The sequence below is a fragment of the Emydura macquarii genome, unplaced genomic scaffold (genome assembly GCF_026122565.2).
Source record: "Emydura macquarii macquarii isolate MOO-44397 ecotype Brisbane River unplaced genomic scaffold, CSIRO-AGI_Emac_v2 contig_1253, whole genome shotgun sequence".
NCBI classification, from domain to species: Eukaryota; Metazoa; Chordata; order Testudines; family Chelidae; genus Emydura; species Emydura macquarii.
Genome location: NW_027131390.1, coordinates 52288886 through 52310420, shown reverse-complemented (window position 1 = coordinate 52310420; position 21535 = coordinate 52288886). Strand labels below are relative to the sequence as shown.

Below are 21535 nucleotides of genomic sequence, written 5' to 3'. Positions count from 1 at the left end.
CACAAATAGTTAACAACATCCCGTCTTTTTCGGAGATTAACCCCTGCTGAGTTTGTAATTGCCCACAGCAGCATTTTCCCTCTACTCTGGTAAATTGGGCTTTGGTTTTTGCTGCTCCCGAAGGTCTACTGGATCGAGGGGTGGATAGAGAGTTCGGTCATACTCCACCCAAGAAGCCGTGGAAATTATTTACAGGAACATCCACAGTTCTGAAAAACAAAATCACTTCATTCCTTTTGGCTAATGGCTAATGAACTATAACACTTTACTTGAGAAATGTGAGCCCACCAAGGCTGGGTTAGATTTTTTTTTTTGCAAATCTCGAATTTGATTTTCCTGATCCAGAATTTCCTTTACTATTCTGATTCTGCCTGCCCCTGTCAAGATTATGTCCTCTTGTTATTGAGGTATCCAAAAAAACAATCAAATGCTTAATAACAAAGCCAAGCCACACTGTCTGTGTTTGCTTAACATTCCGTACATTACTTTAATTTCTTTTACACACTTGTACTCAGATTCCCATCTTGTACATTCAGAGACAGTCAAGTTTTAATGGGCACCCCTTATTCCCTTTTGCAAATTTGACCAATTGTTCAGTAATCAAATTATTTAAATCAATTGTCCTTCTGCCTACTGCTCACAGCAGTTTTTTATAATTAATTGTTTACAGACAATTCTTTCAGGAAAAGGGCCCATTTTCCTTCAGAATAGCTGTAAAGGCACCTGGGGACAAAAACATGGTAGTAGCCACTACCTGACCCCTTTGTGTAATTTGTTTAACTATCAGGTTTTCACGCAATGTGACTGTACCAAATTATACATATATTCATTTACCTTATTGAATATTATTAAACCAAAGTATTTTTATAATACTGTTACCCTTATACCATTTCCACAACTATTACCTTTTAACAATTCCACAGCTTTCAACTGTTTAATTGTTTTTAACTTTTATAATATTAACTTTTACAAAAGCTACCTTTAACACTTTTTTCCTTTAAATCACTTTTGCATTTAATTAACCATATTTTAGCTTTATTATATCATTCTTGCTGCCATAGCTTTAACATTTCACTGGCAACGTAGTTTTGTGATCTTAAGCTTCATTATTTCACACAGAGTGCTGTGTTTCACTTAGCCACTGTTTTTACTGAGCTGCGTTCTTAAGGTGGCATATTGTGCTTGTGCCTGAGCCACCAAATACAATTTTTGCAATACAGCTACCTTAGGTTATGCTTTGTCAAAACCTTTTCACATCCAAACTGTATCCAAAATTCCCTCCATTAAAATTTCAGAAAAACAAAAGTGCAAGTGGGGAGGGGGAGGAAGGCGGGGGTGGTTGAAAAGCAACCGATTAGTCCTGTGAAATCATTTTAAAATACAGGCTAACAGCAGCAGCATTCCTTAACATTTCAACTTGGCTTTAACCCTTAGCTCTGAAACAAGAAGAAAAAGTGACAGAGGAAAGGGGAGGGAGGATAAGAAGCAGGGAAAAACGTGGGGGGAGAAAGAAAAATCAGAGAGAGACTTGGAAGAAGAAAAACCTAAGCCAAAAAGAGATACAGAAAGCAACAGAAATCAGTGGGGCTCCTTGGAAACTCACACCCCTAAGCCTTTATTGTGGCTCTGAGAGAAGACTGGGAGTTGCTGCCACAGCCACCGTAGTGAATGTGAGGGTGTCAGCAATCCTTGCCAGCCATTCCAAGGCTGTGCTCCAGGATTTTTCTGCTAACATTTTTTGCTGATTCACATGATGGACGGTGGGGCCCTCTTCTCCATCCGCTTGGGGACCAGCGGGAATTTGGATTCCAGACCAGCAGAGAATATCCGCGTCGGGGGGGGCATTGGGAACAGTCACGATAGGACAAACAGGGTTATTGTGACTGAGTTTATTCTCATAGGCTTTTGGGGGGGGGGGCAGAGGGACCAAATGGAAGGGGAGGATAAAGAGGGGACGGGGTAGCTGATCCTCACCACCAAGTCTAATTACATCTTCAGATACGAGATACAAAATTCACTTGGAAGCAGTGCTCCAAAATGATATGGAAAAGTTTCCTTTTTAAGATTAAAGACTCTTGGTGGAATTTTCAAAAACGACTGAGTCAGATGCTAAACTTCCACTGACAGTCCATTAGATCTGGGTGCCTAATACCCTCAGACATTTTTGAAAATTCCACTCTATATTGTCATTGCCATAAACCCTGCAGACAAAGTTAATGTATCCGGTGGAGCTAATGTTGTTATTATTTTTAAAGAAATGTCTATGTGCTAAGTTAAAAAGCTGCCCTTCTTAATAACAGAAGTTCATAGATATTAGACTGGGATCAGCTTCAACTATTTTTAAGCAGTAAATGTGTAACACAGTTGTAAAATTGCAGTGTGCTTTTTAACTGATAAACGTTTGCATACAGAGACCTTAAGTGCAAGATTCAGAGTTGTTTTATGTATTTATTTTTAATTTCAGGCTAGTCAAATTCACTGCATAAATATAGGGAATGCTTATGAAATGCCAGTATTACTTCTGTAACACATACTCTTAAACAGAGCTGAAATTGTGCAGGTATGTTTACATGTGGTTTAGAGTTGGTAAACAAGGGAAAGTACTCTTGGCAATCCAGCTATTACTGAAGAAGCTTTTCATTATACTTACTGTGTGTAGGTAAGCCTTAGCGCGATTAATGTTTAACCCTTTTGGACCTAAACTGAATTTGCTCTCTGTCGAGGAAGCTAAATAAATGAATATTCCACAGTGGCTTTCCTAAAAGTGGGTTATATCTTCACCAGTGAACCAGTTCTTAGACTTCCAGACAGGAGCAAATATTGACTAATCTGATCTTTGTTTAACTAGGTTATTTCTGTAGTGTCCCATATCTTTGTGCTGACCCTGACTCAATGAAGCAGTGTTCAGGCAACAGCCAATGCTGAGGAAGCTCTGAAGCAAGAACAAGTGATTTTGTTTCGAAACTAGACCAAAATAGGCAACAAGAGCCTATTTTGCCCCTGCTGAAATTCACATAGCCTGGTGTTAATGCATCCTTGGTAACCTTGATGTTTAATTGGAAACAATAATGAAACTAACTATACATTGGTCCGTTAGAACCAGTGGAAACAAAACTCAGTCAATTTGTATTAATTTTAATTCTTGTATACATTAAAAACAAATGAAATCATATTAATGTAAGACTAACATAATGAAAATTCAGCTAGTGAATCAAATTCCCCAAAGTCTAAAGTCCTTCTTGCCTCAAAATGCAACAGCGAACCATTTTCTGGAGACAGCTTTCTTGGTTCTTTTAATTCACCAGCGTAGAAAAAAATGATTCAAGGGTTTTGGCTAAAATGATGAAATAACCGTGAGTACAGTAGAACCTCAGCATTACAAATGCCTCAGAAATGGAGGTTGTTTGTAACTCTGAAATGTTTGTAACTCTGAACAAAATGTTATGGTTGTTTAACCCAGTACTGTACTGTATTTGCTTTTTTTTCCTGTCTCTCTGCGGCTGCCTGATGGTGTACTTCTGGTTCCAAATGAGGTGTGTGGTTGACTGGTCAGTTCGTAACTCTGGTGTTCGTAACTCTGAGGTTCTACTGTACATAAACATTTAAGAAATACCATACTAAATCTTTCCTTTTTCTTTACAGTGATTTGTTATCTTCCGATTATGTGGAGATTCACTATGAAGATGGAAAACCACAGTTTTCTAAGGTATTATATATATATTAAATAGCAGAGACTTGTCGTGTCCTTCCCTCCTCCCCCCCACAATAACGTAGTAAAACATAAAACTTTGTGTTTGTTTATAATATTTGTCAAATGCCAGAAGGCATTTACCACATATGTCAAGGAACTATGATCTTGATGAAGATTCATCAGCAGATGACAGGAGAAAAATTGTAAAAAGTGTGGGCATTAGCTGCAAGTGAAAGTACCAAAGATGAACAAAACAACATTTTCTAAAGTATAATTTTTTCAGTTGCTCCCATGCCAGAGGTCACCATCACTAAATTCATCATTAAAAGTTTACCTGTTCTTAGCACAAAATGCAAGGCTAGGTGTTAATGGGAAGTAAGTAAACAAACTTGCAATGGCTTTTCTTTGCAAGAGTTTTTATAAAACCATGAAACAGAAAAATACATAGTGAAATTCACCCCTTTTCAGAAAGCCAGCAGAAAGCCTATGCATCACTTAAATTCTCAAATTAGAGCTTAAGTAGAATTTAAGCAGTGCATAGGCTTTGGACAGTGATAAATTTCACCCCTGAGAGAGAGGATTGCCTGACTTAGTCCTTTGAGTAGAAAGGGGAACACAAATAAACATGTTTTTGTTTGCTTTAGGTAGTGCAAGGGAAGATTACTATATTACTGGAATGTGGAATAGCAGAGATAAAGGAAGGATATAAAATAAATGTTACGGGAAGAATGTCTTTGTTTAAGTTAACTGAGCTCTTGGACTTTTAAAACAGCTATCAGTGCTAGAGTACAGTAGAAGTTCCAAGTCACTATTCATGAAACTTGCCTCTGTTCAGAGGGCAGAAGGACATCACAACATGTAAAACCTATTTATGCTCTCAAAATCAGGGTGAATTTCACCCTTTATGTGGTAGTGATTTGTCCAGTTGCTATGTGTCCATTGCTTAATCTGATCTCGTCACTGAGGATTTTAGAGTTCAAATATTGCATCTTTTATTCTAATCAATTTATACTCTGATTGGAAAAAATGTCATGCAGCATATCAAAGGAATTGCTTAGTTTTGTTATGACTTATTACTCAGGAGAGCAGACAGAAATGCTAAAGGAAGCAAGACAACAATTCCTTCTGGCATTTACACAGACTCAAGCAACTGTCAGCTGCAGCACCAGCAATGAGCACTGCGGTTGCTGAATCATGAATCTAACTGGAGGATTATATTAGAACTTTAGACTCAGCAAATGAGCCACCTTTGCATGCTGCAGTAATTTTATCCAAACTTTCTGTAGGATATTTTCTGAGTTGATTGATTTAGACACTCTAATAGGGCTTTTGAGGTCATATGATCCCCAAGAAGCATTGTTAACCAAAGTAAAGAAAATATACTTTTTAGGGATTATTTAATGTGCTCAATTTTATTTAGATATATTTGAAAATAGCAAAAACAGGGTTACTTACCAGTAACTGTTGTTCTTCGAGATGTGTTGCTCATATCCATTCCATGTAGGTGAGTGCGTGCCCCGTGCACGAGTCTGCGGAAGATTTTTTGCCCTAGCAACCCCAGCGGTCGGTCCCGGCGCCCCCTGGAGTGGCACGCGTATAGCGCGGTATATAGGGCGCCGCCGACCGCGCGGGCCCCCAGTCCCTTCTTTCTGCCGGGACAGAGGGTGGGTTTGGAATGGATATGAGCAACACATCTCGAAGAACAACAGTTACTGGTAAGTAACCCTGTTTTCTCTCTTCAAGAGTTGCCCATATGCATTCCATGTAGGTGATTATATAGCCATACCTTTGGTGGTGGGAAGGAGTCAGTTGCGAGAAGCCCTTCTCAGCACGGCTCTGCCGACTGCTGCGTCCTCTCTTGCCTGCTGCACGATGGCATAATGGGAGGTGAAGGTATGGACCGATGACCAGGTTGCAGCTCTGCAGATATCTTGCACGGGCACTCGTTCCAGGAACGCTGCTGAGGTGGCTTGGGCTCTGGTTGAGTGCGCCGTAATCGGTCCCGGGAGTGGTACCTTTGCCATCTCATAACAGGTGCGGATGCAGGATGTGATCCAGGAGGAGATGCACTGGGTGGAGACAGGTGAGCCTTTCATGCGGTCCGCCACTGCGACGAAGAGTTGCGCAGGTCCAGAATAGGCCGGAGGCCTCCCTTTGCCTTGGGGATAAGGAAATACCGGGAATAAAACCCCCTTCCCCTTTCCGTAGGTGGGACTTCCTCTACTGCCCCTAGGCGGAGCAGGGAGCAGACCTCCTGGAGGAGGAGTTGCTCGTGAGAGGGGTCCCTGAAGAGGGACGGGGTAGGGGGGGAATCCGGTGGGAAAGCCGAGAGCTGCAAGGCGTAACCTCTCCGCACCACACTTAGCACCCAGCGGTCTGAGGTTATGCCCTGCCACTCTCGGAGGAAAGGCCGAAGCCTGTCTTTGAAGGGTAGGGTATGATCCTGATCGGCTACGAGGGCCGTTGGAATGGCAGAGGTGCCGCTCTCGAGCGTCCCATCAAAAAGGGCGCTTATTGTTTTTACGCAGCCCTGATTGGGAACCTTTGGCAGGGCCTGGACGGTCTCGGCGGTTGGTTTGTCTGAACCGGTCCCGACCTCTCCTAGGTTGTGATGGACGGGGGGGTAGCCTAGGAGCGGTCTGCTGCTGTCTCTGAGGCTGTTGTTTGCCCTGGCGTCTCGTCGCTTGAGGTACATACAGACCCAATGATCTTAGGGTGGCCCTCGAGTCCTTCAGGGCGTGTAGTTTACTGTCAGTCTTGTCTGAGAACAGGCCTGTACCGTCAAAGGGCAGATCTTGAATTGCCTGTTGTACCTCGGTTGAGAGGCCTGAGGACTGCAGCCAGGACGATTGGCGCATAACTATGCCGGATGCCATGGCTCTACCCGCCGCATCTGTAGCGTCGCTGGCAGACTGCAGCGTAGCTCCTCCGACAGTTGACCCATCCTGGAGCAAGGTGGTAAAATCCAGTGTGAGGTCTTGAGGTAGGGCCGATGTAAATCTCTGGAGCGACGACCATAGGTTTAAATTATAATGCCCCAAAAGAGCCTGGTGGTTCGCTATGCGGAGCTGGAGAGCAGCAGTCGAGTAAACCTTCCTCCCGAAAAGGTCTAATTTCTTATACTCCTTGTTTTTGGGAGTATTAGCCTGGGCACCCTGCCGTTCTCTCTGATTAACGGCGTCCACAACCAAGGTGCCCGGGGCTGGGTGGTTATATAGGTACTCGAACCCTTGCTGCGGTACGTAGTATTTCCGCTCCGCCGTTTTTGAGGTTGGGGCCACCGAGGCAGGAGCCTCCCAGATAGGCTTGACCAGTTTCAGTACCCGGTCATGTACTGGAAGCGCTACTCTAGAAGGGCCCACAGAGGCCGGAATGCCAAAGATGGGGTCCTCCTCCTCCGAGAGCTCCTCGAGGTCTATTTTAAGGTTTTCTGCCAGCCTTTTCAGGAGCTCTTGGTGCGCCTTAAAATCAGGCAGCGGGGTCCTCTGGTCCCTGGATGTTGTATCAGGGGGAAAAGAGGAGGAGGACTGTAGTAGGGGACCCGTGGATGGCCCCTCCATAGGGTCGGACTCGTACTCCGACGACTGGTCATCCCCTTGTGGGCGCTCCTCCTGCGATCCGCTCTTAGGTGGGGGAGGAGGTTGGGGCTTTGAGGATGAGGGGAGTGACCCTGTCCCCTGTACTGTCTGTGGCGGCCAGGGTCCCCAGTAAGGCCATTGCCATGGGCCCTGCCCCCATGTCGGTACCGGGCCTGGTGCCGGGTATGGCGCCATGGTTGCGTGAGCCAGGCTTAGAGATCTCCGGCTCCTTTTGCGCTGCCCTTTAGCTGGAGATGGGCTGCGCGACGAGGGGGAGCGGTGGCAGCGCTTGCTGTGCCGGCGTGATGGAGAGTCGCTGGAGGAAGATGAGTACCTCTGCGTTTTGCGGCGATGTTTCCCGGTATGGCCTCTGGGACTCCGCGAACGCCGTCTCTCTCTGGGCTAACCTGCGGTACCGGAGAGACCCCCGGTGCCGAGACACCCGGTGCCGGGGCTCGCGTCGGGCTGCGGGAACGGGGTTGAGAGACCCTTCGGTGCCGATAATGGTGCACCGGGCTGTCTGAGAGGGACCTCGAGCGTTAGCGGTAATGCCCCTCCCTCGGTACCGAGGCTCCGGAGCGCCGATGCGGTGCTGTGTCCTCCCTCAGTACCGCACGTCGCGTCGGAGAACGCGTTGGCGATCTCGATCTACCTCGGTACCGCGGGCTGTCTCTGGGTACCGGGGATCGGGAGCGTCGGTAGTGTCCCGATGTCTTTCCCCGTGCCTCCGAGCGTACCGAACTAGCTGATCTCGATCGCGTATGTCGGTACCGCGCTCGTACCCTCGGTGCTGGAGGGTGATGCTGGCTAGATGTAGGAGCATCGCGTGTCGAAGGGCGGGATGGGCTCGGAGTCCGGGAACGCGATCGAGCCCGGAGTGTCGAAGTGTTCCGCCGCCCACTGACCGAGCGGGATTGGCGCCTGTCTCTGCGCGCAGCCGGGGATCTAGACCGGTGCCGGATCTGGGGCACCGGGATCCGCACCGGACTGTGCTCCAACGATCGGGAACGACGATCTCTTGCCGGCACCGAGGCGCCCGGCGTCGGTGAAGGTCGGTGCCGGGAGCCCGAAGACGAGCGGGAGTGGTGCCGTGACTCTTTCGTCCGGGTCTTTCCCTGCAGCGTTGACCGGTGCCGAGGGCTCCGAAGATCTTGTTTTGGATGCGGAGCTCTCCCGGGAACCTCCAGAGCACGCCCGGTGCCGTGTCTTGGAGGAGCTCGACGACTCATGGTCGGAGCTGGGAGGGGAGGATGTTGCTCTTCCTCTCCCCGACCGTCTGGGGGGAGACACCGAGTCCCGTCTCCTCCTCCCACCGGAGTAGCCCAGCACGGGCTTACCCCGAGACGCTGTCCCCGAGGCCCTCGGCCAAGGGGGGGACGGAGGCGTAGGCAAGGCCATGAGGGCTCGTGCCGCTGTAAACGCCTCCGGCGTCGATGGCCCTTGTAGGGGCGCTCCCCCACCCCCCGGGGTCGGGGGAGGCTCCCTACGAGGAGATGCCGGTGCCGGGACAGCCTCAACGGCACGTGGCTGGGGCATCTCCTGTATCACCCCCTGCTGTACCGGTCGCAGGGGGGAGTCCATAGTTACGGCCGCCAGCCATTTTTTCTTCTTCGGTGCCGTCGATGTCGGTGCCGAGGGAGCGCTGCGCACCGACGAGATGCTCGGTGCCGTTGGTGATCTGGAGGGCTCCGAGTCGGGTCGAAGTGCCGACTCCATCAAGATCGCCCGGAGGCGAGCATCTCTGTCCTTTTGAGTGCGGGGTTTGAATGATTTGCAAATGCGGCACTTATCCTTTCGGTGTTGTTCCCCGAGGCACCTAAGGCAGCGATCATGCGGGTCGCTGGCGGAGAACACCTTGGAGCAGGCCGCACATGACTTGAACCCGGTGGAGCCGGGCATGGCTCCTAAGGACGAGCCCCTAAGGGCTAACTATTTACACTATCTTATCTAACTATTTACTAATGACTATAGTAATCTAAGAAAACAAAAAAAACAAAAAAAGAACTTATCTACACGATTAGAGGTTGCTATTTGCGAAGAGGCAAGGGGCAGACGTTCCACTGACCGTCACGGGCGGAAAGAAGGAACTGGGGGCCCGCGCAGTCGGCGGCGCCCTATATACCGCGCTATACGCGCGCCACTCCAGGGGGCGCCGGGACTGACCGCTGGGGTTGCTAGGGCAAAAAATCTTCCGCAGACTCGTGCACGGGGCGCGCACTCACCTACATGGAATGCATATGAGCAACTCTCGAAGAGAGAACTGTTTATTTCTTGCTGGATATAGAGAAGTGAAATATTGATGAAATCATCTCTTTCTAGACCTACAGTAGATAGCTTTCTTGTAGGGCTGAAAATAAATTTGTGGTGATCTCACGCCTCAAAATAAGTAATCTTATTAATTTTCATGGAACTACTTGTGTGAATAAGATAACCACAGTTTAGCTCTTTTAGGAAGAACTGTTTAAATAGGCCTAGTTCCATAAACTCCACGATACAAGTTGTTGCATAATGCATGTCTGGGTAACTGTTGTGTAACTATGATGCTTTACTTAAGTTTGTTAGAGTACATGAACTTAATTGTGCACAACAAGGTTGTGCTATACTGTTCAGATTCTGAACAGAACATTTCAATAAAATAAACAAGATACAAAATGAAATTGATGCTGATGTTTACAGTTAATTAAAAAGCATTACGTCTGGTAATTCCTTAGGGTACATGGTAGGTTAGAACAATTGGAGGAAGCAGTGTGACTGTGCTGATTGGATTCAGGGGGCATACAACACTTAGTAAAAGTGTTGAGGTTGAATAGTGCCTTTTTAAATGAAACAATAACTAATGATGTATCATGGAGCTTGTCTACTCAGTAGGGTGTGAATTCTCATTTACATCAGCGTGTCATGCATTAACTGACCTGTGTGGACCCTGCTGGCACTCACTGAGTTTCCTAGTGCATGTTGCCATAGTACTATTTGAAACAGGGCTGTGTTAATGCGTAAGAGGGAACTTTTAGTGCTCAAGGCCAGTAAACATGCAACATGCTGGAGTGGACTGGAATTTACACCCCACTGATGTGGACTAATGCATCAAGTAGACAAACCCATAGATATAGCTGCATTGTAATTACACTTTTCTCAATAAAACCTTTGCAAGCATATTTTTTCACCTTGATTTTTAGCTAGGATTGTTTTTGACCAATATTAAAGACTAGGTCCTTAACTGAAGTAAATCAGCATGATCCATTGACTTTAGTGGAACTACATTGACATGCACCAGCTGAGGATCTGGGATTGAAAATTTCTGGATTCTACAGCACTTCTTACATGTTCACTCTTTAAAAGTTTAAATTGAGACTCATGTTTTCAATTTAAGCATATAAGACTTGAATGGTTTCTAGGTTTGCTCTTGCTGCCAGCCTTCTAATAATAAAAATTAAATGCACTGTAGTTGTTTACTGGATTGAACTATTCACATGAAGCCAAATTCTGCCACCCTTATTCACAATGAACAGTCCCTTAAGCCTGTAGCAGTCCCATCAAAAAATCACTCAAGTGGCTCACAGTAATTTAGGGATTAGTAATTTTGTTATTCAGCAATAAGGATAGAATTAGATATTAAGCCTATCAGATTATAGATTTTGTTCAGTTTTGCTGGTATTTGCACAGTTGCCTAAAGTACAGAATCCATAGCGTACTCTAAATAATTTTTCTTTGCAAAGACTTGGCTTCTTACAGTCAAAATTAAATATTTATTAATAACACAGTGCTGCTCTACTTTCCAGCATATAGAAATTAAATAGAAAAGATTTGGGACAAGGAAGAAAATGAGCATTTGTGAAGGGGAGTCAAATAAGATGGCAGTAATAAAGAGGCTAAGGAATATAAGAGACTTTAAAATGTTCTTATTCTGAAACTAGAAGTTCTTGCATGTGATGACCTGAAAATACAAATACCTGCTACCTGGATCATTTATATGTTGTAACTGGGGATGTGTGTGTGTGTTGGTTTTTTTTTAACACCAAAGAATATTTTGACAACATTTCTGTCATTTATTTCTATCTTTGTTGCTGACTCCCATATTTCCCTCTTGCTCATTTTGTCATTTTGCCACTCAGTCGGGTTTCTTTTTCCCTGGGGTTTATTAGATATTCTCAAACAATAAAAGTTCATAATTTACAGCTAAGATTACTCAATTTTGTCTTGCCTTTATTCAGGCCCTGCATATTTGGGAAGAAACTTTTTACATTCTCCCCATCACTAGGCACCCAAATAAGGGCCAAACAGAATCTGTCCACACAGTTTATATGGTGTGCCATGCAAGAGGCCTGGGTCTAGTTATAGAGGAGTGAGAATAGAAATGCCTCATTTTCAGAGCACCATTCTGTGCATGGAATGAGGTAGTGCTCCTCTGGAAATAGTAGTATGTATTAGTGTAGTTAAAACTGTATAATGGGTTGGTCAGGAAGTGGTAAAAAATTTTCAGAAATTTTCTGTTCGGGGGAGAGGACTTTTGTTTTTGTTAGCGGAAGTAGACCGTGGCAAAATAGATGATGGAGTCTGTGGACGTATTCATCAATGAAATTGAAGAAATAGTGCTGTTTGGCCATGAGTGTGGCAGAGCTCAAGGAGAACAAAACAAATTTTTAGTGGATGAAATCCATTTAGTCATTTTCTTGTGTTGGTTCTCACTTCCCTTCATGTGTGAAGGTTAACTATCTACTATGTAAGTTCTCTGAGGCATGCACCTTGCATTCATATCTTCCTGTAAAGTGCCGAAAATACTTGTGGCTCTTAATAACTATATATTTTATTTAAAGATTGTCTCAAAATTGTCTGCTGATATGTAAAAATAGCATCTTCTTAGTCAAATGATCTGCTTCTTGTTTGTATTTACAGTATTTACATCTTTTCATGCGGCAAAATCAAGTTTTTACTACTGTTTACTTCAGTTTGCATATTAGAGACAATACAGTTCTGAGTTTCTAAGCTTTGGAGTCTCTTTTACTCATGCATTAACAACCATATTGTTTAATTAAAGTTCCCATTATACTTATGCTTCATTCTTGATGACTTTTTAGCAAGACAAACTTAAGTTTGATGTTCAGATTCCAGGCAGAGTTTATGATGGTGGCAGTTAGCACTTTTTTTTAAACGCTCGTAATTTCAATAGTTTTGATCTGGCAGTCACTGAGAAATAATAGATGTGGTACCCCATAATACCACATTGAAAGAATATTTTTTTGGAGGGGAAACTGCTCTTCAAGGAAACACAATAATTAAGAACATTGTGACTTTGAGTAAGGAAATCTTTGCTATGGCTGGAAGCCATATATAACTAAATTATGTACTTTTTTCTAGGCACAGTATATTTTCCCCCTTCTTAGTGATCAGAAGGCTCCATGTTTGTTAATGTAACAGTTAAAATCTTTCCTCAAAATTTCTTCACCTGATACATAGGATCCATTTTCCCATTAAAAATAAATGCATGAAATTAAAGCAATCATTTAATTATTTTTAACATCTTTAGGGAGGAGAGCATTGTTACTATCATGGAAACATCAGAGGTGTCCAGAACTCCAGAGCTGCCCTTTCAACATGTAATGGACTTAAGTGAGTACAAATCTTCATGCCTCCAAAGAGAATATATTAACTGCTTGCTACTCTTGGATCCTGTTCTTAGATCTCATCTCTTGGCATGAGACAGACTGAAATTCCCCAAGATCTCAGAGATTTTTGACATTCTGACATACAAGCATGCCAGTCTTGTTTAAAAAACAATGGCTTGAATGGCACCTCAGTCAAACCCTTGCCGATTGTAAATACCTAGACATATGTTCATCAAGGTGGCTGATTAAGACAAATAAGAGATCAGAAATATGAACAAGAATCCGACTTCAGTTCTTTACATCAGTGATTCTCAACCAGTGGTACGCGTATCCCTGGGGATATGCAGAGGTCTTCCAAGGGATACATCAATTTATCTAGATATTTGCCTTGTTTTACAACAGGCTACATAAAAAGCACTAAAGTTAGTACAAACTAAAATTTCATACAGACAATGACTTGTTCATACTGCTCTATATACTATACACTGAAAAGTAAGTACAATCTTTATATTCCAATTGATTTTGTAATTATATGATCAAAATGAGAAAGTAAGCAATTTTTCGGTATTAGTGTGCTCTGACACTTGTATTTTTATGTCTGATTTTGTAAGCAAGTAGTTTTTAAGTGAGGTTAGACTTGGGGCTATGCAAGACAAATCAGGCTCCTGAAAGGGACACTGTTGTCTGGAAAGGTTGAGAGCCACTGCTTTACATTACTATGATTCCAGTACAGCCATAGCAAGAATTATTATTTTGAAAAATCAGTCTTTTGATTATTATTTTTACATAAGTAAATAATGTAAGATAGTATATGGTCAGTAGGCTCTTTGTTGAGTGTGTGTATATAACTCATCTTCTGCACATTAATTGGTGTGGTAGGAATGAGCAGATCAAATCTTTACTCTTTCCATTGTTGTCAGGTGTTCCATTACTTAAGGGTCCTGTCTAGCACAGTATTGATTTTGCAGATGTGCATTACTACTGTACCTTGCTAGTTACAACTGGAATTTTTGTGATGACTTGTAGTTTTCAATAATACAATTGGATTTATTTGACCAAAAACCATTTGTTGGATTAAAATTATTCCATTAGTACTTGTATTGGTCCTAAATCTCTTCCTTTTTCTTTCTCATGTTCTAGTGGCATGTTTGAAGATAGCATCTATGTGTACGTCATAGAACCAATGGATCTGACCCACAGTGTAGTAAGTTTATATTGATTTGTAATATTTTTGGTTTCATTTTTACAAGGATGCCTAAATGTCAGTATGTAATTTGCAAGTCTGAATTATTAAAGACGTATGTTTAATCCCATGTTTTAACTTGAATTTTCTAATCTTTAATTCACTTTAGATTTGGAAATAGACCATTCATATTGGTAGATTCTAAGGGTTTATTCCCATGGTGAATGATTTGTGATCTATAAAAGTTGCTTCTATTATCTGAGCTAGTGAATTAGATCCTTTCTTTGACTTGCTTAAAAACCTATGTTTTGGACCTGAGGTTAGATGCAAATAAATGGGGTCAGAGTTTGGGAATGTATTTACCCAAATATTTTACTCTCACACTGAGCCGCCTTTACTTAATTTATGGCTCTCTTTAAGTATAGTATGTTTGTACTGTTGCTCCTGAAGGTCTTGACGTAAACAGAGATGACTGTGCTATAAGGCTAGTTTACAAATTTCAGTACACTAGACAGTGCTTGCATTTGATTTCCAAGAGACATTTTTGGGTTTTCAACATCAAGACGATCATGTTCAGGCTCTGTATCTTGCCTGGCACCTCATCAGTGCATGATAAATTACACAAAGTACTGTAATTCTTACTGATTTCTTTTGAAACATCTCTTGGTAACAGTAAACATGACAGAATCCTGCAAAGGAGCTGCAAGACCTTTTGGTCTTTGTGTGATAAGTAATACCTTCAGAGAATATTGTATAGGATAATACACTGTTTGAATATCTTTTGAATGATCTGCTCTGACTTCCAGCCCAAAGATGCTTCGTATAATGTTAATCCTAGTTAGAATGATAGTCCATTGGAAAATAATTTGGGAAGCATTCAGTGTGACAGCTGGAGCAAGGCCACTTGTTATAAAGCTATATACTGTACTTAAACTTAACCTATATATGACACTGGCTATTGGTTGAAAATCAACCATATGTTGACCATTGTGGATTTGGTAACCCCTTCTTAGTTAGGAGAGCCTCCTCCCAGAATAGTAGAATTTCACTCTTCATGCTGATACTTCAGTACCGAGCTTGAGGGAATGGAAGGAAATAACTAGGGTTATTTTTAGATGTTATGCAGTTAGTACTGTAATTTATGGAATATTTTAAAATGAGATCTTCTTTGACACTTCTGTGTGAGGCATCTGAATTGAAAGTCAGTGCAAGTTAATCTCCACCTTTGTGCATAATACCTGGGATAGGTGTCTATACCAGTTATTTGATTGCTAGTGTTACTCTCATTGTTCGGTTGGTTAAGCCCTTTGGGATACCTTAGGTATGGAGGCAGTATATGAAACTAAATTGTATTTACTGTACATGTTGTGCAGTTTGAATTTTTGAATATTTTACTTCCATGTTTTACACAAATCTCTCATAGGAATTACATAAAAATAGCAATCTTCCCTTTGAAAAGCATTGTTTGCCTTGACAAGATCAGGTGATGTAGTGACGAGAGAGGAGACTAAGATCCATTGGGACACACATCAAACATATATTTTTTTATCAGACTTTTAAAAAAAGAGACAACTTGAATATATTCTTTTTTGCCCTATATATAGATTTAAGGCACTGTTCATTAATCATGTTGAAAGAGACAAATCTTACTGTTCTTTCTGAGTTTCAATGCAATTAAGCAGCTAGTCTTTGTGATCTATAATAGGCATGTCTTTATTTTTGTGCTGGTGCAGGAAGACTGTCTCTAGGTAGAGTTTGGATTCTTGACATAACACATTCTATTAATGTATTCTCTAAGGATCTGAAAGAGCTTTATAATCAATGAATTAATCCTTATGACACCTTTGCAATGTAGGTGATAAATATATATTGTCCCTGTTTTAGATTAGGAAACTGAGGCAGAGAGTCCAAGTGATTCATCACAAAGCCAATCAGTAGCCAAGGCAGGATGATAAATAAAGAGGCAAGAAGAAGCTTGACCACCAATCATTCTGAGAGACCTCTTCTGGCCCTGGAGAAATATACAGCATTGTTAATCAGGAGTTTGCAACCTGTTCTGTGAGAGTTCTCCAGATTAAGGCCTTCTACAACTGAAAAGTACATCATACTAAACAGTGCAAGTTTCGTATTTGGATTAATGTTCCAGGAACCTAATGCTTAGAAGTTATCCTGGTAAAGTTTACACAACACCAAGTTAAGGAAATTACATCTATGTCAGTGGATATTACTATTTCATTTTAGGGAAAAGAACAAATAACATGTCAATCTACTGTGATAAGTACATCTTTCTTTTCATTTGAGATTGTTAATAAGTTGGAAATGTTTTTATACTCTTTTTTTTCCCCCCTCTTTTTTAGAAAAGCACAGGCAGGCCACATATTATCCAGAGAACTTTAGGAGCACAAACCTCTAAACAAATGAAGGATGTTGGTGTGTATTGGTTACATTATTTTTTCAATAACAGAAATAATTTTAGTTTTAATGTAAATAGTTTGAGTTTCTAGTTAATTGATCTTATGTTAATCTGCTGAATTTTTAGAAAAAGACCATTATCAAGTTGACTTCTTTATACCAGATTTATCATCATATTGAATTTCAGAATAGTTAAAATTGAACTGAAGTGTTTTCACCTATCAAGACTTGTGTTTAGGTACTTCTAGCAGAGGATAGCTGTTGAGTTCATCATTAATACTTTAATCAGCTGCTACTTTTTGGATGCTAGTGATTGTCATCAACAAATGAAAGAGAAAATGCAAAACCCGATGGTTAGGTCTTAGCCTCTTTATGTTCCTTTTTAATGCATGTTTAATTGTAATTTTAAATCTATTCACGTGTTTTATTGAAGTGGGATCCATAAAAGTTAGAGTTTTAAACAATGCTTTGCAATTCACCTTTAAGAGGAGATATTTGTGAATTACGTGGTCTCAGTCCATTTCCCACTGGATAAGTGTCCACATCACAATGATTTTTAATATGTTTTATCGAATTTTCTTAGGATTTCAAGAAACTTTTTAACTTTGAATTTTGCCATCTTTAATTACTATATATAATCATTGTAAACAGTTTCCATGATTAAAAGGATTTAAACTGCATGTTCTCCTGAATAAATTATAAAATATTTGAATTATTCTCTTAATTTAATTTTCCTCAGAGACTGAATCTAGTTCTGAGTGGTCCTTCCTGTCTGAATTACAGTGGCTGAGGAAAAAGAGAAGAAAGAGGGCTGTGAGTGTAAGTCTGACACCAAGTTTCGACCTCTGCAGTGCTGCATAAACTTCCAAATTCTTTAATTATAAGTGAGCATAGGTTCTTAGCAGACAAAAGCCTTTGGACATTTAAAACAAAGTTGAAATATGTCTTTCATATTTTTAAAATATAGTTCTGTTTTCCACCATATGATGCCATTAGATTTGAATTATCCTGAATGTACAGAGTAAAACAGATATAGTTTATAGAGTGACAGCATATATGGTTAGAACAGAGATTTAATAGTGAAAGTGTGATTAAAAGTTCAATGATCATTAAGGCCTGAGACTGTTGTGAACAAAGTACAACTTTAGATAAGTCTGACTACTTTATAGATGCTCTGTTTTGTGGTCACATGGCTCATTAAGTAGCATGACCAAAGTCACAAGCCACTAATGTGTAATCCAAAATTGGGTTGTTTAGAAAAAAGAAATATAGACAATTTTCACAGTCTGCAGATACAATACACACAATAACTTGTTTAGATACATCAGTTTGGACTCCATTTTGTCTACATATATGTGAATGACTATTCTTGTGGCATGTTTTAGCTTTCATTAATATGAATTTGTACCCATTTTGTCAGTATGAGATCAGTTTTCTCCTGGGATCATACAGCACAATGTTTGGATTTTGAAACCCCAACTATTTTTTAAAAATTATTCTTTTCCTAGATCTAGCAAATATTGCAATGGAGCAATGGGTTCTAATGTTGTTTTCTGGGTCTTTCTAAATGCTAAGTATTATGGCAACAATAGCCTTTTCTATAAACGTTGGCAAAAAGGTTTGGATCTGAATTTATTCTAAATGAAATGGTCCAGATCTTCAGCTGAGATAAATCCATGTAACTCCATTGAAGTGAATGGAGCTATGCTGATTTACACTAGTTAATGAGCTGGCTCAATTCTGGCAAATTTATTCACATTGAGTAAGATTTATGAGAGTAGTCCTGTTAAAGCCAGTGAGGAATACGAACTTAGGACTCCCACTGTTATTAGATAGCTAGGCCAGCTTCAGTTATTTTTAAAAATTATCATCACACGGTCATTTCTCACAAAGTATTTTTAAATTCAACAGGCATCTCGTGGTATATTTGAAGAGATGAAATATCTGGAGCTCATGATTGTCAATGACCATAAAATGGTAAGGATATAGATTCAGTGGCAGTCTTCCTTGTGATCTGATTCAGAGGCTGGTCCATACCTATCTGTCTAAGTTTCTATATTGCACTGTATCTGAGTACATTAGTCATTGGCACAGATTTTTGAATGTGGAGAGGGAATCCATACCCCTCTTCGGTGGCAAGATTAGGTAGCTATGCGCAATGGGGAAAATAAATTACATCCTTTTAAGGGCTGTAGAAATTTACTTCTCCCTGCAGAGCAGGAGAGTATAGGGTGATATGATTCTGAGGAGTGTGTCTGAGGCATAGTACCCCCGGGGTTATCCCTTGCTAGTGATATGCTGAAAGACACAATGTAACCATAGTAATTAATAATAATACCTAGCATTTTAAACAGCACTTTAAGTATTCAAAGCACTTTACAAACATTATCAAACTAATATACATTTTATGTTAGTGTTTTAATATGTATTAGTTGTATATATGTATGTATGCATAGAAATCTATATACCTACATTATATTATGTATATCTGTAACCTATATATTTAACTGTTAATTGGCAATACTATTAGAATTTAAAAATTAAATTCTGTGTTCTGCTGAGACTGGTAGGACACAATTTAGAGTAACTAGCTTTTGATATTTGGCAGTAAGACATACATGTCAAGTTCTCTTTTTTTTTTTTTCTCTTCCTCGTAAATCCATGCTTATAAATAGTCAGGGTAGTGAATTACACAATAAATCTGCCATTGGATTAAATGTGTTACATTTACAAAGAATCCTGCTCTTATTTCTTCTTTGCCTTGAGGATATATTGAAGAAACTAGATCAGCTGACACTTGCCATTTAAATGTTATTGCTTTCATTAATTGAGCCAAGTAAGTTAGGGTTATCAAAACATCAGTACCCTCCCTGCCTGTTCAGAAGATTAAATCAAAAGGCGGGGCCTGAGGAGTAGTATTGGCCTCTCAACAGATGTTGTGGGATGCATGAGGAAATTCCCCAAATCTCAGGTTATCCATGAATTGAGACGACCAGGCCCTCTGCCTAGCATGTGGGGCCACAAAACCCTGCCCATCTACTCCTCTCCCTCCCCCCCTCCCCTCCAGCACATTATGTACCGGTACTTGAATTCCTGAACTCCACAGTCTTGAGGGTATTCCCCTTCACTTTGGCCCTGCTGCATGTTGTTCAGGAGGAGGGCTTGATTTGTGCCTCAGTGTTCTGTAGAATTGAGATGTTTAGAAGGGACTGAGTCTGCAGATTTTTTACAAGAATGTATTGAAAATTTCTGTTGACCTGAATTTTGTATATAGTTTATTTTTTTTAGTAGTTTGTCTACTATTCACATGCCTATAGATATGGGTCTTTTCAAGCACTTTGGTTTCAGAAGAAGCTGAAGCTGCAAGTACTTGTTTGTTTAAGTATTCTTTTTTTAATGATTAGATAATAATTCAATAATTTTATGAATAATGTAAGACAGGGATATTGAAGTGCTATCTGTTGGTAGCAAGAGCCTAACCAAAATATTTGAGTGCCAAAAATGTGCTAAGGTTTATAACCATGGACCAAGAGTACAAGTATTCTGCCAGTCTCTCCCTCTATACCATGCCTTTCTTTTTGTCCGGTCTCCTGATTTAACACAAATATTAAATGTCAGAATTGTCTTCCAGCAGATGTTTCTTAATTCTTTAGATGCATTACAAACTCTTGTTTGTTTATTGACCAGAAAAAATATTTAAGACTGTGAAGACTTGCAGTACAATGTAAGGGGAAAATTTTACTCTCTGATACACAGTGCTGAATGTTTTGTTTGTAGAATTGATTGTAGAGAGGTAGCTCTAAAAGAAGCATTTGAGATGCTTTAAATATTAAGGGCTAGAATATGTAACCCTTGTGTTGGTGAGCACTTAATCCATAAGAGTAATCTCCTTGTTGCCAATTCCTAGGTTCATTACTGTATTCTTAGACTTTAAGGCCAGAAGGAACCGTTGTGATCCTCTTGTCTGACATCCTAAATAATAAGAACATAAGAATGGCCATACTGGGTCAGACCAGTGGTGCATCTAGCCCAGTATCCTGTCTCCTGACCGTGGCTAGTGCCAGATGCTTCAGAGGGAGTGAACAGAACAGGGCAGTTATAAAGTGATGCATCCCCTGTCATCCAGTTCCAGCTTCTGGCATTCAGAGGTTTAGGGACATCCAGGGCATGGGACTCCATCCCTGACCATCTTGGCTAATAGCCATTGATGGACCTATCCTCCATGAGATTACCTAATTCTTTTTTGAACCCATTAATACTTTTGGCCTTTGCTACGTTCTTTGGCAACGAGTTCCACACGTTCATTGTGTGTGTTTAAACCCACTGCCTATTAATTTCATTGGGTGACCCCTGATTCGTCTGTTACGTGAAGGGGTAAATAAATTTCCTTATTCATTTTCTCCACACCATTCTTGATTTTATAGACCTCTATCATATCCCCCTTAGTCGTCTCTTTTCTAAGATGAATGGTGCCAGTCTTTTTAACCTACTCACATGGAATTGTGCTATAGCCCAATCATTTTTGTTGCTCTTCTCTGTACCTTTTCCAATTCTAATATATCTGAGATGAGGAGGCCAGAACTTCATGCAGTATCCAAGGTGTGGGTGTACCCTGGATTTATATAGTGGCATTATGATATTTTCTGTCTTATTATCTATCCCTTTCCTAATGGTTCCTAACATTCTGTTTGACTGCCACTGGACGTTAAGCAGATGTTTTCAGAGAACTATCCATGGTTACGTCAAGATCTTTTTCTTGAGTAGTAATAGCTGATGTAGACCACATCATTTTGTATGTATAGTTGAGATTATTTTTTCCAATGTGCATTACTTTGCATTTATCATCAAAATTATACATTGATTTTTATCCAGCATTTTGTTGCCCAGTTACCTATCTTAGTGAGATCCTTTTGTAATTCTTTGGAGTCAATTTTGGACTTAACTATTTTGAGTAATTTCATATCATCTGCAGACTTTGACATCTCACTGTTTACCCCCTTTTCCAGAGGTACAGGGGCTGATTCAAGCAACAGATGACATACCACAGTTGTTAGTTCTGCAATTCCAT

General features: G+C 41.0%; 1 protein-coding gene across 4 annotated transcripts in view; it reads left to right on the top strand.

The window, feature by feature from the left end:
- ADAM23 (ADAM metallopeptidase domain 23) overlaps nt 1-21535 on the top strand; it is a 239490-nt gene that overhangs the window by 116803 nt on the left and 101152 nt on the right. For 3 of the 4 annotated variants that reach the window (XM_067548777.1, XM_067548774.1, XM_067548775.1), the window contains exons 4-9: nt 3643-3706; nt 12794-12876; nt 14013-14076; nt 16413-16485; nt 17207-17286; nt 18379-18444. In XM_067548777.1, the coding sequence (XP_067404878.1) occupies nt 3643-3706; nt 12794-12876; nt 14013-14076; nt 16413-16485; nt 17207-17286; nt 18379-18444 (430 nt within the window). Of the gene's footprint in view, nt 1-2604; nt 3534-3642; nt 3707-12793; nt 12877-14012; nt 14077-16412; nt 16486-17206; nt 17287-18378; nt 18445-21535 lie in introns of those variants that run through there. The other variant, XM_067548778.1, reaches the window with a different exon arrangement.